Source organism: Taudactylus pleione, unplaced genomic scaffold (assembly GCF_031769625.1).
Source record: "Taudactylus pleione unplaced genomic scaffold, aTauple2 ptg000050l, whole genome shotgun sequence".
NCBI classification, from domain to species: Eukaryota; Metazoa; Chordata; class Amphibia; order Anura; family Myobatrachidae; genus Taudactylus; species Taudactylus pleione.
This window is the reverse complement of record NW_028284452.1, coordinates 3,090,485-3,104,170: the sequence shown is the minus strand read 5'-3', so window position 1 is coordinate 3,104,170 and position 13,686 is coordinate 3,090,485. Positions and strand designations below refer to the sequence as shown.

General features: G+C 53.3%; 1 protein-coding gene across 2 annotated transcripts in view; it reads right to left on the bottom strand.

Moving 5' to 3' along the window:
* Nucleotides 1-13,686, bottom strand: part of AGBL5 (AGBL carboxypeptidase 5) — a 195,445-nt gene that overhangs the window by 134,037 nt on the left and 47,722 nt on the right. For both annotated transcript variants that reach the window (XM_088460553.1, XM_088460554.1), the window contains exons 9-10: nt 11,361-11,530; nt 10,654-10,789 (exon numbers count right to left, since the gene is read on the bottom strand). In XM_088460553.1, coding sequence (XP_088316679.1) covers nt 10,654-10,789; nt 11,361-11,530 — 306 coding nt within the window. The remainder of the gene's footprint in view (nt 1-10,653; nt 10,790-11,360; nt 11,531-13,686) is intronic.

Genomic DNA, 13,686 nt, shown 5'->3' with positions numbered 1-13,686 from the left:
CCGACTTGGTGGCAGGGCGCCTTGTACTCCAAGCTTGTTTCTTGGGCTTGGTAGACTTCTTGGACCCGGCCTGTCTTGGAAAAGACTGTACTTTGGACCTACCCTGGGGCCTGTAGGGCCGAAAGGACGAAGTACCCGACCCTGACTAGACTGGAGCCGATGGGAGACACGCAGACTTGGCTGCGGCCAAAATAGCTACAATCTTGTCTAGATCAGGGCCAAACAGGACCTGTCCATTAAATGGCAAACATTCCATTCCATTCCTTCTTTGAATCAGCGTCCACCTTCCAAGAACGCAACCATAGGGTGCGACGAGTGGCCACAGCTGCAGAGGAGATTCTGGATGTGAGGAGACGGATATCCAAGGCCGCCTCATTAATGTAAGTAGCCGAGTCTCTGAGATTACCAACTAACTCTGCCTGCTCTGCAGACGAGTCAGAGTCCAGAGACGCCTCCAAACTGTCAGCCCAGTGCTCCATGGCTCTGGCCACCCAACACACAGCCATAGCTGGTCTGGACGCCCCTCCAGCAAGGGAATAAATGGACTTAAGGCATATTTCAACCTTGCGATCCGTAGCATCCTTTAAGGAGGACATGGAGGGCATGGGCAATGTAGCACTTCGTACTAGGCGTGTCACATGAGAATCCACCGGCGGAGGAGATTCCCACTTAGAGAAATAATTATCCGCAAATGGGTATGCAAAAGCTGAACGTGTCACGATCCAGTGCAAGAATTCCTCTGTGGAGGACGGTGAGCCGAGGGGTTCGGGTGACTAGGTGGTGTATAGACTAGTTCTCCTAGTTGCAGCCAAACCCAGGTTTGGCTAGATCTGCCCAGAGGTGCGGAGTCTAACGCACTTGGTGGTTTTCTCCAGTGACCCCTCCAATTGGGATTTGGTTTTCAGCTGCACCAAGTGAGCAGGTCGCGGCCCTCTGGACAGGTACCTGGGAATGGCAGAAGACCGGAAACTATAATGAATGTAATGGCACTGGAGGTGAATGGAATGAATGAACTCTGGAAATGGAACTAAATGCTATAACACAGGCATGGACTGGAAACAGTTAAGTAAGCAGAAAAACACAGACATATACTGGGGATTGCGAAAGGCAAGCTCAGAGTGGACTCAGGGAATATATGGGAATGCTAGAAATTATTGGAGCTGATTACCAGAGACAAGACACTGAGCAAAGAACACAGACATATACTGGAGATTGCACAGACAGGAGCAGAGTGGACTCAGGGAATATATGGAAATGCTGGAAATGATTGGAGCTGATTACCGGAGACAAGACACTGAGCAAAGAACACAGACATATACTGGAGATTGCACAGACAGGAGCAGAGTGGACTCAGGGAATATATGGAAATGCTGGAAATGATTGGAGCTGATTACCAGAGACAAGACACAAAAGAGAAGTCAGGCATACACTAGGAGAGTGCTAAATGCAAGTGCAGATTTGCACTGACAAGACACAGGGCAGATTGACACAGATATGTGCTGGGAGCTGTGGGCTAATTAATACCAGCAGGTAATCTGACACCTCAGTGACACAAGGAAGCTGCAATACTAGCAGCACATATACAAAGACACACAGACATAGAAAACAAAACAGTCTGGATACTGGGAGAGAACTACTCTCAGACTAAGAATAGCTTTGAAGCTAATACTGGAAACTGGAGAACTGTGAACAGGCTGAAGTAACTCTCTGAAAGATTAGCACAGAGCAACGCTGGTATCACTGGAACAGAGAAGACTAGGTCAGTTGAACAGCAACTTCCTGGAGTTCTGGAGGTGGATTTATACCCAGGGGTAGCAGATTACTGGGGCACAGCATCAGCTGACTGAAATCATGCTACCATAGGTTAGGAGTACTGTCACATGAGAGGAACTGTCATGGCGGCACCCATGATGGGAACTCCGATTCACAGCACACACAGCCGACCATGGAAGCTCGCAAAAAGCACCTAAGGCAGAATACTCAGCCCCACATTCATCACTGCACCAGACGTCTGACCGCAAGGAAGTCAGGGGAAGCCGGCAAGGAGGTGAGAGAGGCCGATTCTAGGCTGAACCCTGACAAAACGTTTTTGAGGCTGGTACGGTTTACCCGGATTTTTCCACGCCACCTCTAAATGATCCACTAGTTGACCAGAAAGAGGAAAAACAGTGGCATCACCCTTAATATACTTAAAAGTAGGCCCTTTTTACATTTAGCCTACTTTATTTAGATTCATCCTCAATAACTAAGGCCGTACGGACTGCACGTATTAGGCCCAGTATATAGACCTTAGACTTAGAATCCGTTTCTTTAGTACGGATGGCTCCTGGTCAGAAAGGTCAAATATCTCACCGTCAGCAGACGACACATCATTTTCATCATATTGAGCAGGCTGAGACGGTAATGGACGCTTATGCGACCGCAATGAAGACTCGCCCTGTAAAATGTCCGACAGGTGTTGCACCAAAGTGGAAAAGGAATTAACCCACGCAGGCTCTTGTGAGACCTGTGGGGGTGACAGCGGGAGACTCTGGGGTACCACTAACTGTCTGGGGAACCCCTGCATGGGTGACGAAACCAACGACTGCTGTGAAAACCCCATTTGGGGAAACACAGCTGACCCACTAGAGTTGTAAGCGCCTTAGCAAAACAAGCCCAGGGCGGCTCTTGCAACGGCGCAGTGACCGAAATCGGGCGTGAAAGTAAATAACACGCCCTACATAAGCCATCAGAGTTACCGTCACCCTCTGCTAACGGTACATTACAGGTAGTACACTGAAGCTGGAGAGGAAAGTCACGTTCACTCTCAGACATGATGATAACGGAGCTGTATGTGACACCTCACAGGTAAATACTTGTACAGCGAGGCAATAAACACCCTGCACCACCGCACCGCAAGGGCTCTCAGCAGAGTAAGACAGGGATAGTAAAATGGCTGACAGTAGAAAGTGAAAGTACAGGCAGCAGCGCTAGCAAGAAGTCACATACAATGCAGAAGAACAACCCCTGCACTATCAGCGCTGAGCTCAGCTACACAGAGTCTGGTAGGAAAACAGCGCTGCATGCACTGACCTTACTAATGGAGGAGGGGTATGCAGGGGGACCTGGACCATACAGCCACCGGAGATCAGCTTCCAGCAGCGCTTGCCAAGTCCTGAAAGATGGCCGCCGAGGAGCAGAGAGGAGGTGGGCCCGGGGGAGGAGCGATGCACACACAGGCACAGACCGCTGTGGAGAGGCAGTGTGCAGCGGGGGAGGTGCCGGCTGTGAACAGGGAAGGCGCGCTCCCCTGGCTTGCAATTAACCCCTGGGATGCCGCGTGTGCCGCACATCGCGGTCCACTGTCCCAGGGGCATAGTGGAAGCGCAGGTTAATACCTGGCTCCACGCTGCAGTCAGTACCCAGGGAGCCCCCTGCCTGGGGACTTGGAACTGTGTTACCGGCAGGGACCCTCCACGGGATTCCACCGCTTACCTGGCCCCCTTGGATCTGGCCACAGCTCAGGCATCCGGGGTCACCGCTAGCTGTGACCCCAGATACCCACCAGCATCCCTGGATCGGTACCGGCGGGGTGTAGGAGAGACAGCATGGATGTCAGTACTGAAAAACTTCAGGGGCCATAACAGCCCCCCTCTATGACGGGTGCTCCGACTCCGAGCCAGGCACCAACGAAACTGATTTTCCTTGGCTCGGGGGCAGGGAATAGGAGGGGAACCCCAGTGCATCTTGGGAGGCTGAAAAACTTAACGCTGTGGTGCCTGTGACTGACGTCATCACCTATACCCCAAGGTATCCTGTAGAACCCTATGGAACCTGCAGTAGAAATAAAGGTGACGGCCGGCACTGCCCCAGGAGGAAATGGCTTACTGGTAGCAGTGAGGGTGTACACACACACACACACACACACACACATACATATACACACACACACATACATATACACACACACACACACATACATATACACACATATACACACACTCCCATACACACACACACATACATATACACACACTCCCATACACACACCCTTACACACACGCACGCCCTGACACACACACACATACACACCCTTACACACACACACACATACACACCCTTACACACACACACACATACACACACCCACACACACACACACACCCTTACACACACACACACATACAACAAGAGATATGGTAAGAACTTACCTTTGTTATCTCTGTTTCTACGAAGTCCATAGGGTCCACAGGGTGATCTTGGGGTATAGCTGGATCCTGGATCCTCGGGCACCACGGAGTTAAAGCTTTCAGCTGCTCCCAGGATGCACTTGGGTCCAACCTCCCCTATACCCCGCCCCCGAGCCACAGGCACCTCAGTTGGTAAGCAGCCCAGGTCGGAGGAGGAGACGAAACAGAGAGAAGGAAGACTGGAACACACAAGAACCATACTCACAGAAATGGGAGACGGAAAACCGGTGACCAGTCACAGAGCCCATATGAAGCCAGGTGCGTCAGGGCGGGTGCCCTGTGGACCCTATGGACTTCGTAGAAACAGAGATAACAAAGGTAAGTTCTTACCATATCTCTTGTTTTCTACTTCAGGGTCCATAGGGGTCCACAGGGTGACCTTGGGGATGTCCCAAAGCAGTCCAACTAAGGGCGGGGACGCTCCTGTGCTGATAGGAGAACCCGGCGCCCAAAGGATGCATCCTGAGAGGCAAAGGTGTCAAACGCATAGAACCTCAAAAAGGTCTGAATGGAAGACCAGGTGGCCGCCTTACAGAGCTGAACAGCAGAGGCGCCACGGCTAGCAGCCCAAGAAGGGCCCACGGACCGAGTGGAATGAGCCTTAACAGAGGCTGGAACAGGTAAACCCTCCTGCATATAAGCCTCAATAATAACAGAACGAAGCCAACGGGCTAGAGTCTGTTTGTTGGCAGGCCAACCCCTCTTGTGAAAACCAAAGAGGATAAACAAAGAATCCGACTTCCTCACAGAACTAGTCCGGTCCACATAAACCTGGAGTGCCCTTATAACGTCTAAGGAAGTCTCCCCAGCCGAAAGATCAGGTGACTGAAAGGCTGGTACAACAATTTCCTGATTAATGTGGAACCTGGAAACCACCTTAGGCAGGAAATCAGGACGAGTGCGAAGCACCGCTCTGTCCTGATGAAAAATCAGAAAAGGGGGACGACAAGAAAGCGCCCCCAAATCTGAAACCCTCCTGGCAGAAGCAATTGCCAAGAGGAAAACAGTTTTAAAAGTTAGCCACTTGAGCTCCACTGACTCCAAGGGCTCAAAAGGAGGACCCTGTAAGGCCCTAAGAACCACCGCCAAATCCCACGGGGCCACAGGTGGCACAAAGGGAGGCTGGATTCTCAAAACACCCTGGAAAAAGGTGTGTACGTCCGGCATAGCAGCGATCCTGCGCTGGAACCACACCGACAGACCAGACACGTGTACCTTCAGTGAAGAAAGACGTAATCCTAAATCCAAACCGGACTGAAGGAAAGCCAGAATACGCGAAACTCGGAACACCTGGGGATCATAGTTTCTGGCCTCGCACCACTGAAAGTAAGTGTGCCACACTCTGTGATAGATCCTCGCGGAAGCAGGCTTGCGCGCCCTCAGCATGGTGGTAATAACGGAGCTAGAAAAGCCCCGAGACCTCAGGACGGCTGTCTCAAGAGCCACGCCGTCAAAGATAGTCGACCCAGATCCGGGTGAAGACAGGGCCCCTGAGACAACAGGTCCCGCCGTTGAGGTAGGAGGTACGGAGCGTCGATGGACAGGCTCCGCAGATCGGAGTACCACGGCCTTCTGGGCCACGCTGGGGCCACCAGGATCAGTGTGCCTCCGTCCTGTTTGAACTTGCGCAGGACCCGAGGCAGCAGAGATATCGGAGGGAACAAGTAAGCCAGTTGAAACAGCCATTTCACCGACAGCGCGTCTATCAGACTTGCGCCTGCGTCCCTTGTCCTTGACCCGTACACAGGCAGCTTGTGATTGTAACGGGACGCCATCAGGTCCAGCTCTGGCAGCCCCCACTTGTCCACGAGTAGTTGGAATACCTCTGGATGAAGCGACCATTCCCCGGGATGCACATCGTAACGGCTGAGGAAGTCTGCCTCCCAATTGAGGACTCCTGGGATGAAAACTGCCGAGAGAGCTGGAAGATAGCGCTCCGCCCAAGCCAGGACGCGGGACACCTCCGACATCGCAGCTCGACTGCGAGTCCCTCCCTGGTGATTGATGTACGCCACCGTGGTGGCGTTGTCTGACTGTACCTGAACGGCCCTTCCGTGAAGAGCGGTGCCGGACGACTGCAGGGCTCTGTATACTGCCCGCAGTTCCAGGATGTTGATGGGAAGAATCGCTTCCTCCGCCGACCAACGACCCTGAAGTGACAAGGAGCCTGTCACCGCCCCCCAACCCCGGAGACTGGCATCTGTCGTGAGCAGAACCCATTCCGGGATCCAAAAGGGGCGCCCCTCCAGGAGATGCGCTGTCTGCAGCCACCAGGCTAGGGACAGACGCACCTCCGAGGACAACACCAGCATCTGAGAGCGGATCCTGTGTGGCAATCCGTTCCATTCTGAAAGAATCAGCCCCTGCAGGGGCCTGGAATGGAACTGGGCAAACTCCACCATGTCGAATGCCGACACCATGGACCCCAAAACTCTCATCGCTGAGTGCACCGACACTCTGCCACTGCTCAGACAACTGTGAATCCGCAGCTGTAAGGAGGAGACCTTCTCTGAAGTCAGAAAAATCCATTGCTGACGAGAGTCCAGCAGGGCCCCCAAATGAACCATCCGTTGTGGGATGAGGGAGGATTTCTTCCAGTTGATCAACCAGCCGTGCGCCTGTAGACAAGCGACCGTCAGGTGGAGATGCTGGATCAGTACCTCCGGGGAGCTTGCCAGCAAGAGGAGGTCGTCTAGATACGGTAGCAACCGTATCCCCTGGCTCCGAAGGTGAGCCGCCATGACCGCCATCACCTTGGTAAATACCCTTGGTGCCGTGGAGAGACCAAAGGGTAGAGCCCTGAATTGGTAGTGGTTGTGGAGAATAGCAAACCGCAGAAACCGTTGGTGCGATGTTGCTATAGGCACATGGAGGTAGGCGTCCTGGATATCCAGGGAGACCATATAATCCCCCGGTTCCATCGCCAGTATGATGGAACGCAAAGTTTCCATCCTGAATTTGGGAACCCTGAGAAACCTGTTCAGGGACTTCAAATTGAGGATGGGGCGATGAGAGCCATTGGGTTTCTGCACCAGAAACAGCGTAGAGTAATACCCCATCCCACGTTGAGACTGTGGTACGGGTATAATGACCCCCGCCGTCAGCAAGGCCTCTATGGCTTCCTGAACCTGCAAGGCCTTGGTTTTGTCCTGAGAAGGACTTGTGCAAAAAAACTGGCAAGGCGGCCTGTGCCGAAAAGACAGGGCGTACCCCTGGGAGACCACTTCTCGCACCCAGGCATCCGTGGTGGTATTGTGCCAGCACTGGGCGAATTGAAGAAGGCCCATCCCATCACGCAGAAGGCTTATCTTCTGGCTTGGAAGAAGGGCGCCTAGCACTCCAGGCTTGCTTCTTTGGCTTTGAGGCGGTCTTGGGTGCGGACTGCCTCGGGAAGGACTGACCCTTTGCCTTGCCCTGAACCCGAAAGGAACGAAACGCCGAGCTCCGGACCTTAGCAGGTGTAGTAGCTGAAGGGAGGAAGGCTGACTTGGATTTCGCCAGGGTATCTACTATTTTGTCCAGGTCCGGACCAAATAGTAATTCTCCATTAAAAGGTAAGGCCTCCAAGCCTTTCTTTGAATCCGCGTCTGCTCTCCAAGACCGCAACCACAAGGATCTACGAGCAGACACTGCTGCCGCCGAAACCCTAGAGGTCAACAGGCTAGCATCCAAAGATGCTTCTCCAATGTAGGAGGCGGCATCTCTCATCTGTCCTAACAACGCCCTCTGGACGTCCGGAGATTCATCCGTAAACGTGTCCTCCAAGGCGTTGGCCCACCCCTCAATGGCCTTGGCCACCCAGGAGATGGCATGGACGGCCGGGCTACAGCCCCTGAGAGAGAATAAATAGACTTTAGACAAGTCTCCACCTTCCTGTCCGTAGGATCCTTCAGCGAGGATATAGACGGCAATGGCAAAGTAGCACTCCTGATGAGGCGTGTTACATGGGAATCGACTGCAGGCGGAGTTTCCCATTTCTTACAATGCGCTTCCGGGAATGGATAATTTGGACGCCAAGCGTTTCTGTGGCAGGAAACGCTTACTGGGCGTCTGCCAGGCCACCGCCATGTGATCAGTCAACTGATCAGACAAGGGGAACGCTGTAGAAGTAACCTTAGCTTTTTTAAAACTAGGATACCTTGACTTGGGAGCGGGTGCCTCATCCTCAATCAGAAGAATAGCCCGCACCGCCTTAACCAGAGCCCGCACATTGATGGAAGACTTCGTGTCTACCTCCTGGACTGAGGCATCTGAGGCTGAGTCATCCTGTACCTCACCATCATCCGAGAACCCCTCAGAATCCGAAAGATGCGCAGCCTGTGCCATGACTGAGCGTTTAGACGCCCTGGAGGGCACGTCACTGCGCAACATCGACTGAAAAGCCGAAGTTGCTGCCGCCAAATCTTGGACAGTGTGGGAAAGCGCATCCACCCAGGGTGGAGGAGCTGTCACAGGAGCCTGAAACGGCACCACAGCCGGCTGTGCCACAGGGGTGGACTGAATATACATTGGCAACCCCGCATAGGGACCAACAGGCTGAGACCCCGGGGGAGTGTGCAATAATTGTGGGACACCCGGGGAATGGGGGATGGCAGGCTGGGGCAACGCCCTAGTAGGGGCGGCAGTCGGGACCGACAGACGGTCCGCGATGGACACCAGCACCTGGGAAAACATCGCCCATGGTGGCTCCTGCGACATGGGAGGTTTAGACGTACCAGGGACCGCCTGGCACCGTCCGCACAGGCCGTCCTGTGACAAATCCTCCCTATTCACTCCTGCAGAACAGCGCCTGCAGGAGAACAATGCTGGAGCCCCGGAGTGCTCAATCTCCTCCTCAGACATGACTTAGGAAGAAAACGTGCGCACTCACCAGTGTGCTGAACAACAGCCCACAATATGGCACCGTGTAGCACACAACTGTATGTGACGGACCTCACAAATACGTGATCTATATAGGTGAGGTCAGTAGAAACACCCTTCCCCCGCACACCTGTAGGGCTTGTAGGAGAAGGAAAGGGATAGGTACAGGCTGACAGTAAGTAGAAAAAAGACACAGACAGCAGCACTAGCAAAAGTCACATACCATGCAGGAAGATATACTCACTGCACCTTTCCACTACAATCACCCTCCCAGATTCAGTGTCTGGGAGGGCTATAGTGCTGTGTACACTGTCCTTCTGCAGGGGAGAGGTACACAGGGGGACCGGTCCGCGTGCTCCCTGAGAGTATCCACGCTGCCACAGAGAAAATGGCTGCTGGAGACCTCAGAGGAGGAGTGGCCGTGTAGCTGCAGCTCAGCGACGCCAGACTCCGTGCTGAAAGGCGCGCTGAGCTGAGGGGAGGAGCCGCTAGACAGGGAAGGCTTCCTCCCCTGGCTAGCATATTTAACCCCCGGGTTGCCGGCATCCCGCTTGCCGCTTAATTTACCCTGGTGGTCTAGTGGTCTGGCGGGGTATGCCTCCGATGGAGGGGGGGCCCGCCGCCACCGCTAGCGCCCCCGGTCTGTCCCCTAGACCGGGGGCATGGGACTGCATTTGAAAGGAACCCGCGCACCGCCGCTAATCAGCGGTGCGCGGCTTACCTGATCTCCCCGGCGTCTTCCGGCAGCAGTCCCGGGGGAAACCAGAGTCCGGCTAGTACAGACTCTGGCTTCCCCCGCCGCGATCCCCAGTTCAGTGCTGGCGTCGCGGCGCCAGCAGGGAGAAGGAGCGGCAGCGTGGGCGTCTGTACAGACAGCCCAGCGCTGCCGCTCTGTAGAAAAACTGTAGTAAAAAATAAATAAATAAATTTAACTAAGTTAAATAAAAAATTAAAAGCTTTAGGGGGCTGCTCCAGCAGCCCACCCCGCAGGGTGACCCGACTCCGGCCGGGCACCATCTAAAACTGAGGTGCCTGTGGCTCGGGGGCGGGGTATAGGGGAGGTTGGACCCAAGTGCATCCTGGGAGCAGCTGAAAACTTTAACTCTGTGGTGCCCGAGGATCCAGGATCCAGCTATACCCCAAGGTCACCCTGTGGACCCCTATGGACCCTGAAGTAGAAACACACCCTTACACACACACACACACACACACACACACACACACACCCTTACACACACAATGCTGCTTACTGTGGTTATGAAAAAAATGACAAAGTGAAATTTGTAAGAGAATATTTACTGTATTACGTCCAGTTATGTAACCACACAGATGGTGGTGTGCTTTAACACTGTATATAAAGTGTATGCACCAATGGTAAGAGGGTATATACAGTGTATGCACCAATGGTAAGAGGGTATATACAGTGTATGCACCAATGGTAAGAGGGTATATACAGTGTATGCACCAATGGTAAGAGGGTATATACAGTGTATGTGCTAGGAATGCACCAATAAGACAGAGGAGCACAGACTCTGGTGATGAAAGCCATACAATGGTAGGTTACCTGCTCGAATATATTAGTGGTGTACTTGGGTGGGAAGGCGGGAGGAGGAGGGGGGCTGGCTCGGCCATTGTCGTGACACGCCACAGGGATGGTATTGACGCAGCGGCCAGTGTTGTAATTACACTCCAGTGTGTAACTGCAATAGAAGAAAGGTGAAGTAAGAGACACACAATAGGGAATGCCCCGAGCAGCGTGATGGTCAGTAGCGCAGAACCTAGTGTACAACCAGCTGCAATGTTACCCAATCATGTAACCAGCGGCGCGGTGTATAACCAGCTGCAATGTTACCCAATCATGTGACCAGTGGCGCGGTACCCGGTGTATAACCAGCTGGAATGTTACCCAATCATGTGACCAGCGGCGCGGTGTATAACCAGCTGCAATGTTACCCAATCATGTGACCGTGTTACCCAATCATGTGACCAGCTGCGCGGTACCCGGTGTATAACCAGCTGCAAAGTTACCCAATCATGTGACCAGCTGCGCGGTACCCGGTGTATAACCAGCTGCAATGTTACCCAATCATGTGACCAGCGGCGCGGTACCCGGTGTATAACCAGCTGCAATGTTACCCAATCATGTGACCAGCGGCGCGGTACCCGATGTATAACCAGCTGCAATGTTACCCAATCATGTGACCAGTGGCGCGGTACCCGATGTATAACCAGCTGCAATGTTACCCAATCATGTGACCAGCGGCGCGGTACCTGTGGATAATCCCGGTCGCTTTGTGTATGGCCACCCGGCCGCTCCCCTCCTTGGACTGGCCGTCCCTCTTATCCTTGGCGTACATGTTCTTCTCGGAGAAGTTGCAGCCCATGAAATCGAAGTGGGCGGAGTTGAGGGAGATGAGTTTGGGGTACATCATGTTCTCCACCTGAGAGGAACAAATGGTCAAAAAGAGAAGACGTTTGGGCCTCCGCTCATCATAACTAACTCCGCTTATAGATGACCTGACGAGGATTGGGGACTCCATACACACCAATGTCCACGGCACCCAATACCAAGACCAGCGCTATTCCCAGAGCCTCCGATCTCACATATAGACACCTCAGAGCTACACCCAGCGCTGCAAGCACGTCATTATACAGGGTACACAGGGCTACACCCAGCGCTGCAAGCACGTCATTATACAGGGTACACAGGGCTACACCCAGCGCTGCAAGCACGTCATTATACAGGGTACACAGGGCTACACCCAGTGCTGCAAGCACGTCATTATACAGGGTACACAGGGCTACACCCAGCGCTGCAAGCACGTCATTATACAGGGTACACAGGGTTACACCCAGTGCTGCAAGCACGTCATTATACAGGGTACACAGGGCTACACCCAGCGCTGCAAGCACGTCATTATACAAGTCATTACACAGTGCTACACCCAGCGCTGCAAGCACGTCATTATACAGGGTACACAGGGCTACACCCAGAGCTGCAAGCACGTGATTATACAGGGCATTACACAGTACTACACCCAGCGCTGCAAGCACGTCATTATACAGGGCATTACACAGCACTACACCCAGCGCTGCAAGCACATCATTATACAGGGTATTACACAGCGCTACACCCAGCGCTGCAAGCACGTCATTATACAGGGCATTACACAGTGCTACACCCAGCACTGCAAGCACGTCATTATACAGGGCATTACACAGCGCTACACCCAGCGCTGCAAGCACATCATTATACAGGGCATTACACAGAGCTACACCCAGCACTGCAAGCACGTCATTATACAGGGCATTACACAGTGCTACACCCAGCGCTGCAAGCACGTCATTATACAGGGCATTACACAGTGCTACACCCAGCGCTGCAAGCACGTCATTATACAGGGCATTACACAGTGCTACACCCAGCGCTGCAAGCACGTCATTATACAGGGAATTACACAGCGCTACACCCAGCGCTGCAAGCACGTCATTATACAGGGTACACAGGGCTACACCCAGCGCTGCAAGCACGTCATTATACAGGGTACACAGGGCTACACCCAGCGCTGCAAGCACGTCATTATACAGGGTACACAGGGCTACACCCAGAGCTGCAAGCACGTCATTATACAGGGTACACAGTGCTACACCCAGACAGCAAGCACGTCATTATACAGGGCATTACACAGTACTACACCCAGCGCTGCAAGCACGTCATTATACAGGGCATTACACAGCGCTACACCCAGCGCTGCAAGCACGTCATTATACAGGGTACACAGGGCTACACCCAGCGCTGCAAGCACGTCATTATACAGGACATTACACAGAGCTACACCCAGCGCTGCAAGCACGTCATTATACAGGGTACACAGGGCTACACCCAGCGCTGCAAGCACGTCATTATACAGGGCATTACACAGTGCTACACCCAGCGCTGCAAGCACGTCATTATACAGGGCATTACACAGTACTACACCCAGCGCTGCAAGCACGTCATCATACAGGGTACACAGTACTACACCCAGCGCTGCAAGCACGTCATTATACAGGGCATTATACAGCGCTACACCCAGACAGCAAGCACGTCAATATACAGGGTAATACACAGTGCAACACACAGCACTGCAAGCACGTCATTATACAGGGCATTACACAGTGCTACACCCAGCGCTGCAAGCACGTCATTATACAGGGCATTACACAGCGCTACACCCAGCGCTGCAAGCACGTCATTATACAGGGCATTACACAGCGCTACACCCAGCGCTGCAAGCACGTCATTCTACAGAGCATTACACAGCGCTACACCCAGCGCTGCAAGCACGTCATTATACAGGGCATTACACAGTACTACACCCAGCGCTGCAAGCACGTCATTATACAGGGCATTACACAGTGCTACACCCAGCGCTGCAAGCACGTAATTATACAGGGTACACAGGGCTACACCCAGTGCTGCAAGCACGTCATTATACAGGGTACACAGGGCTACACCCAGCGCTGCAAGCACGTCATTATACAGGGTACACAGGGTTACACCCAGTGCTGCAAGCACGTCATTATACAGGGTACACAGGGCTACACCCAGCGCTGC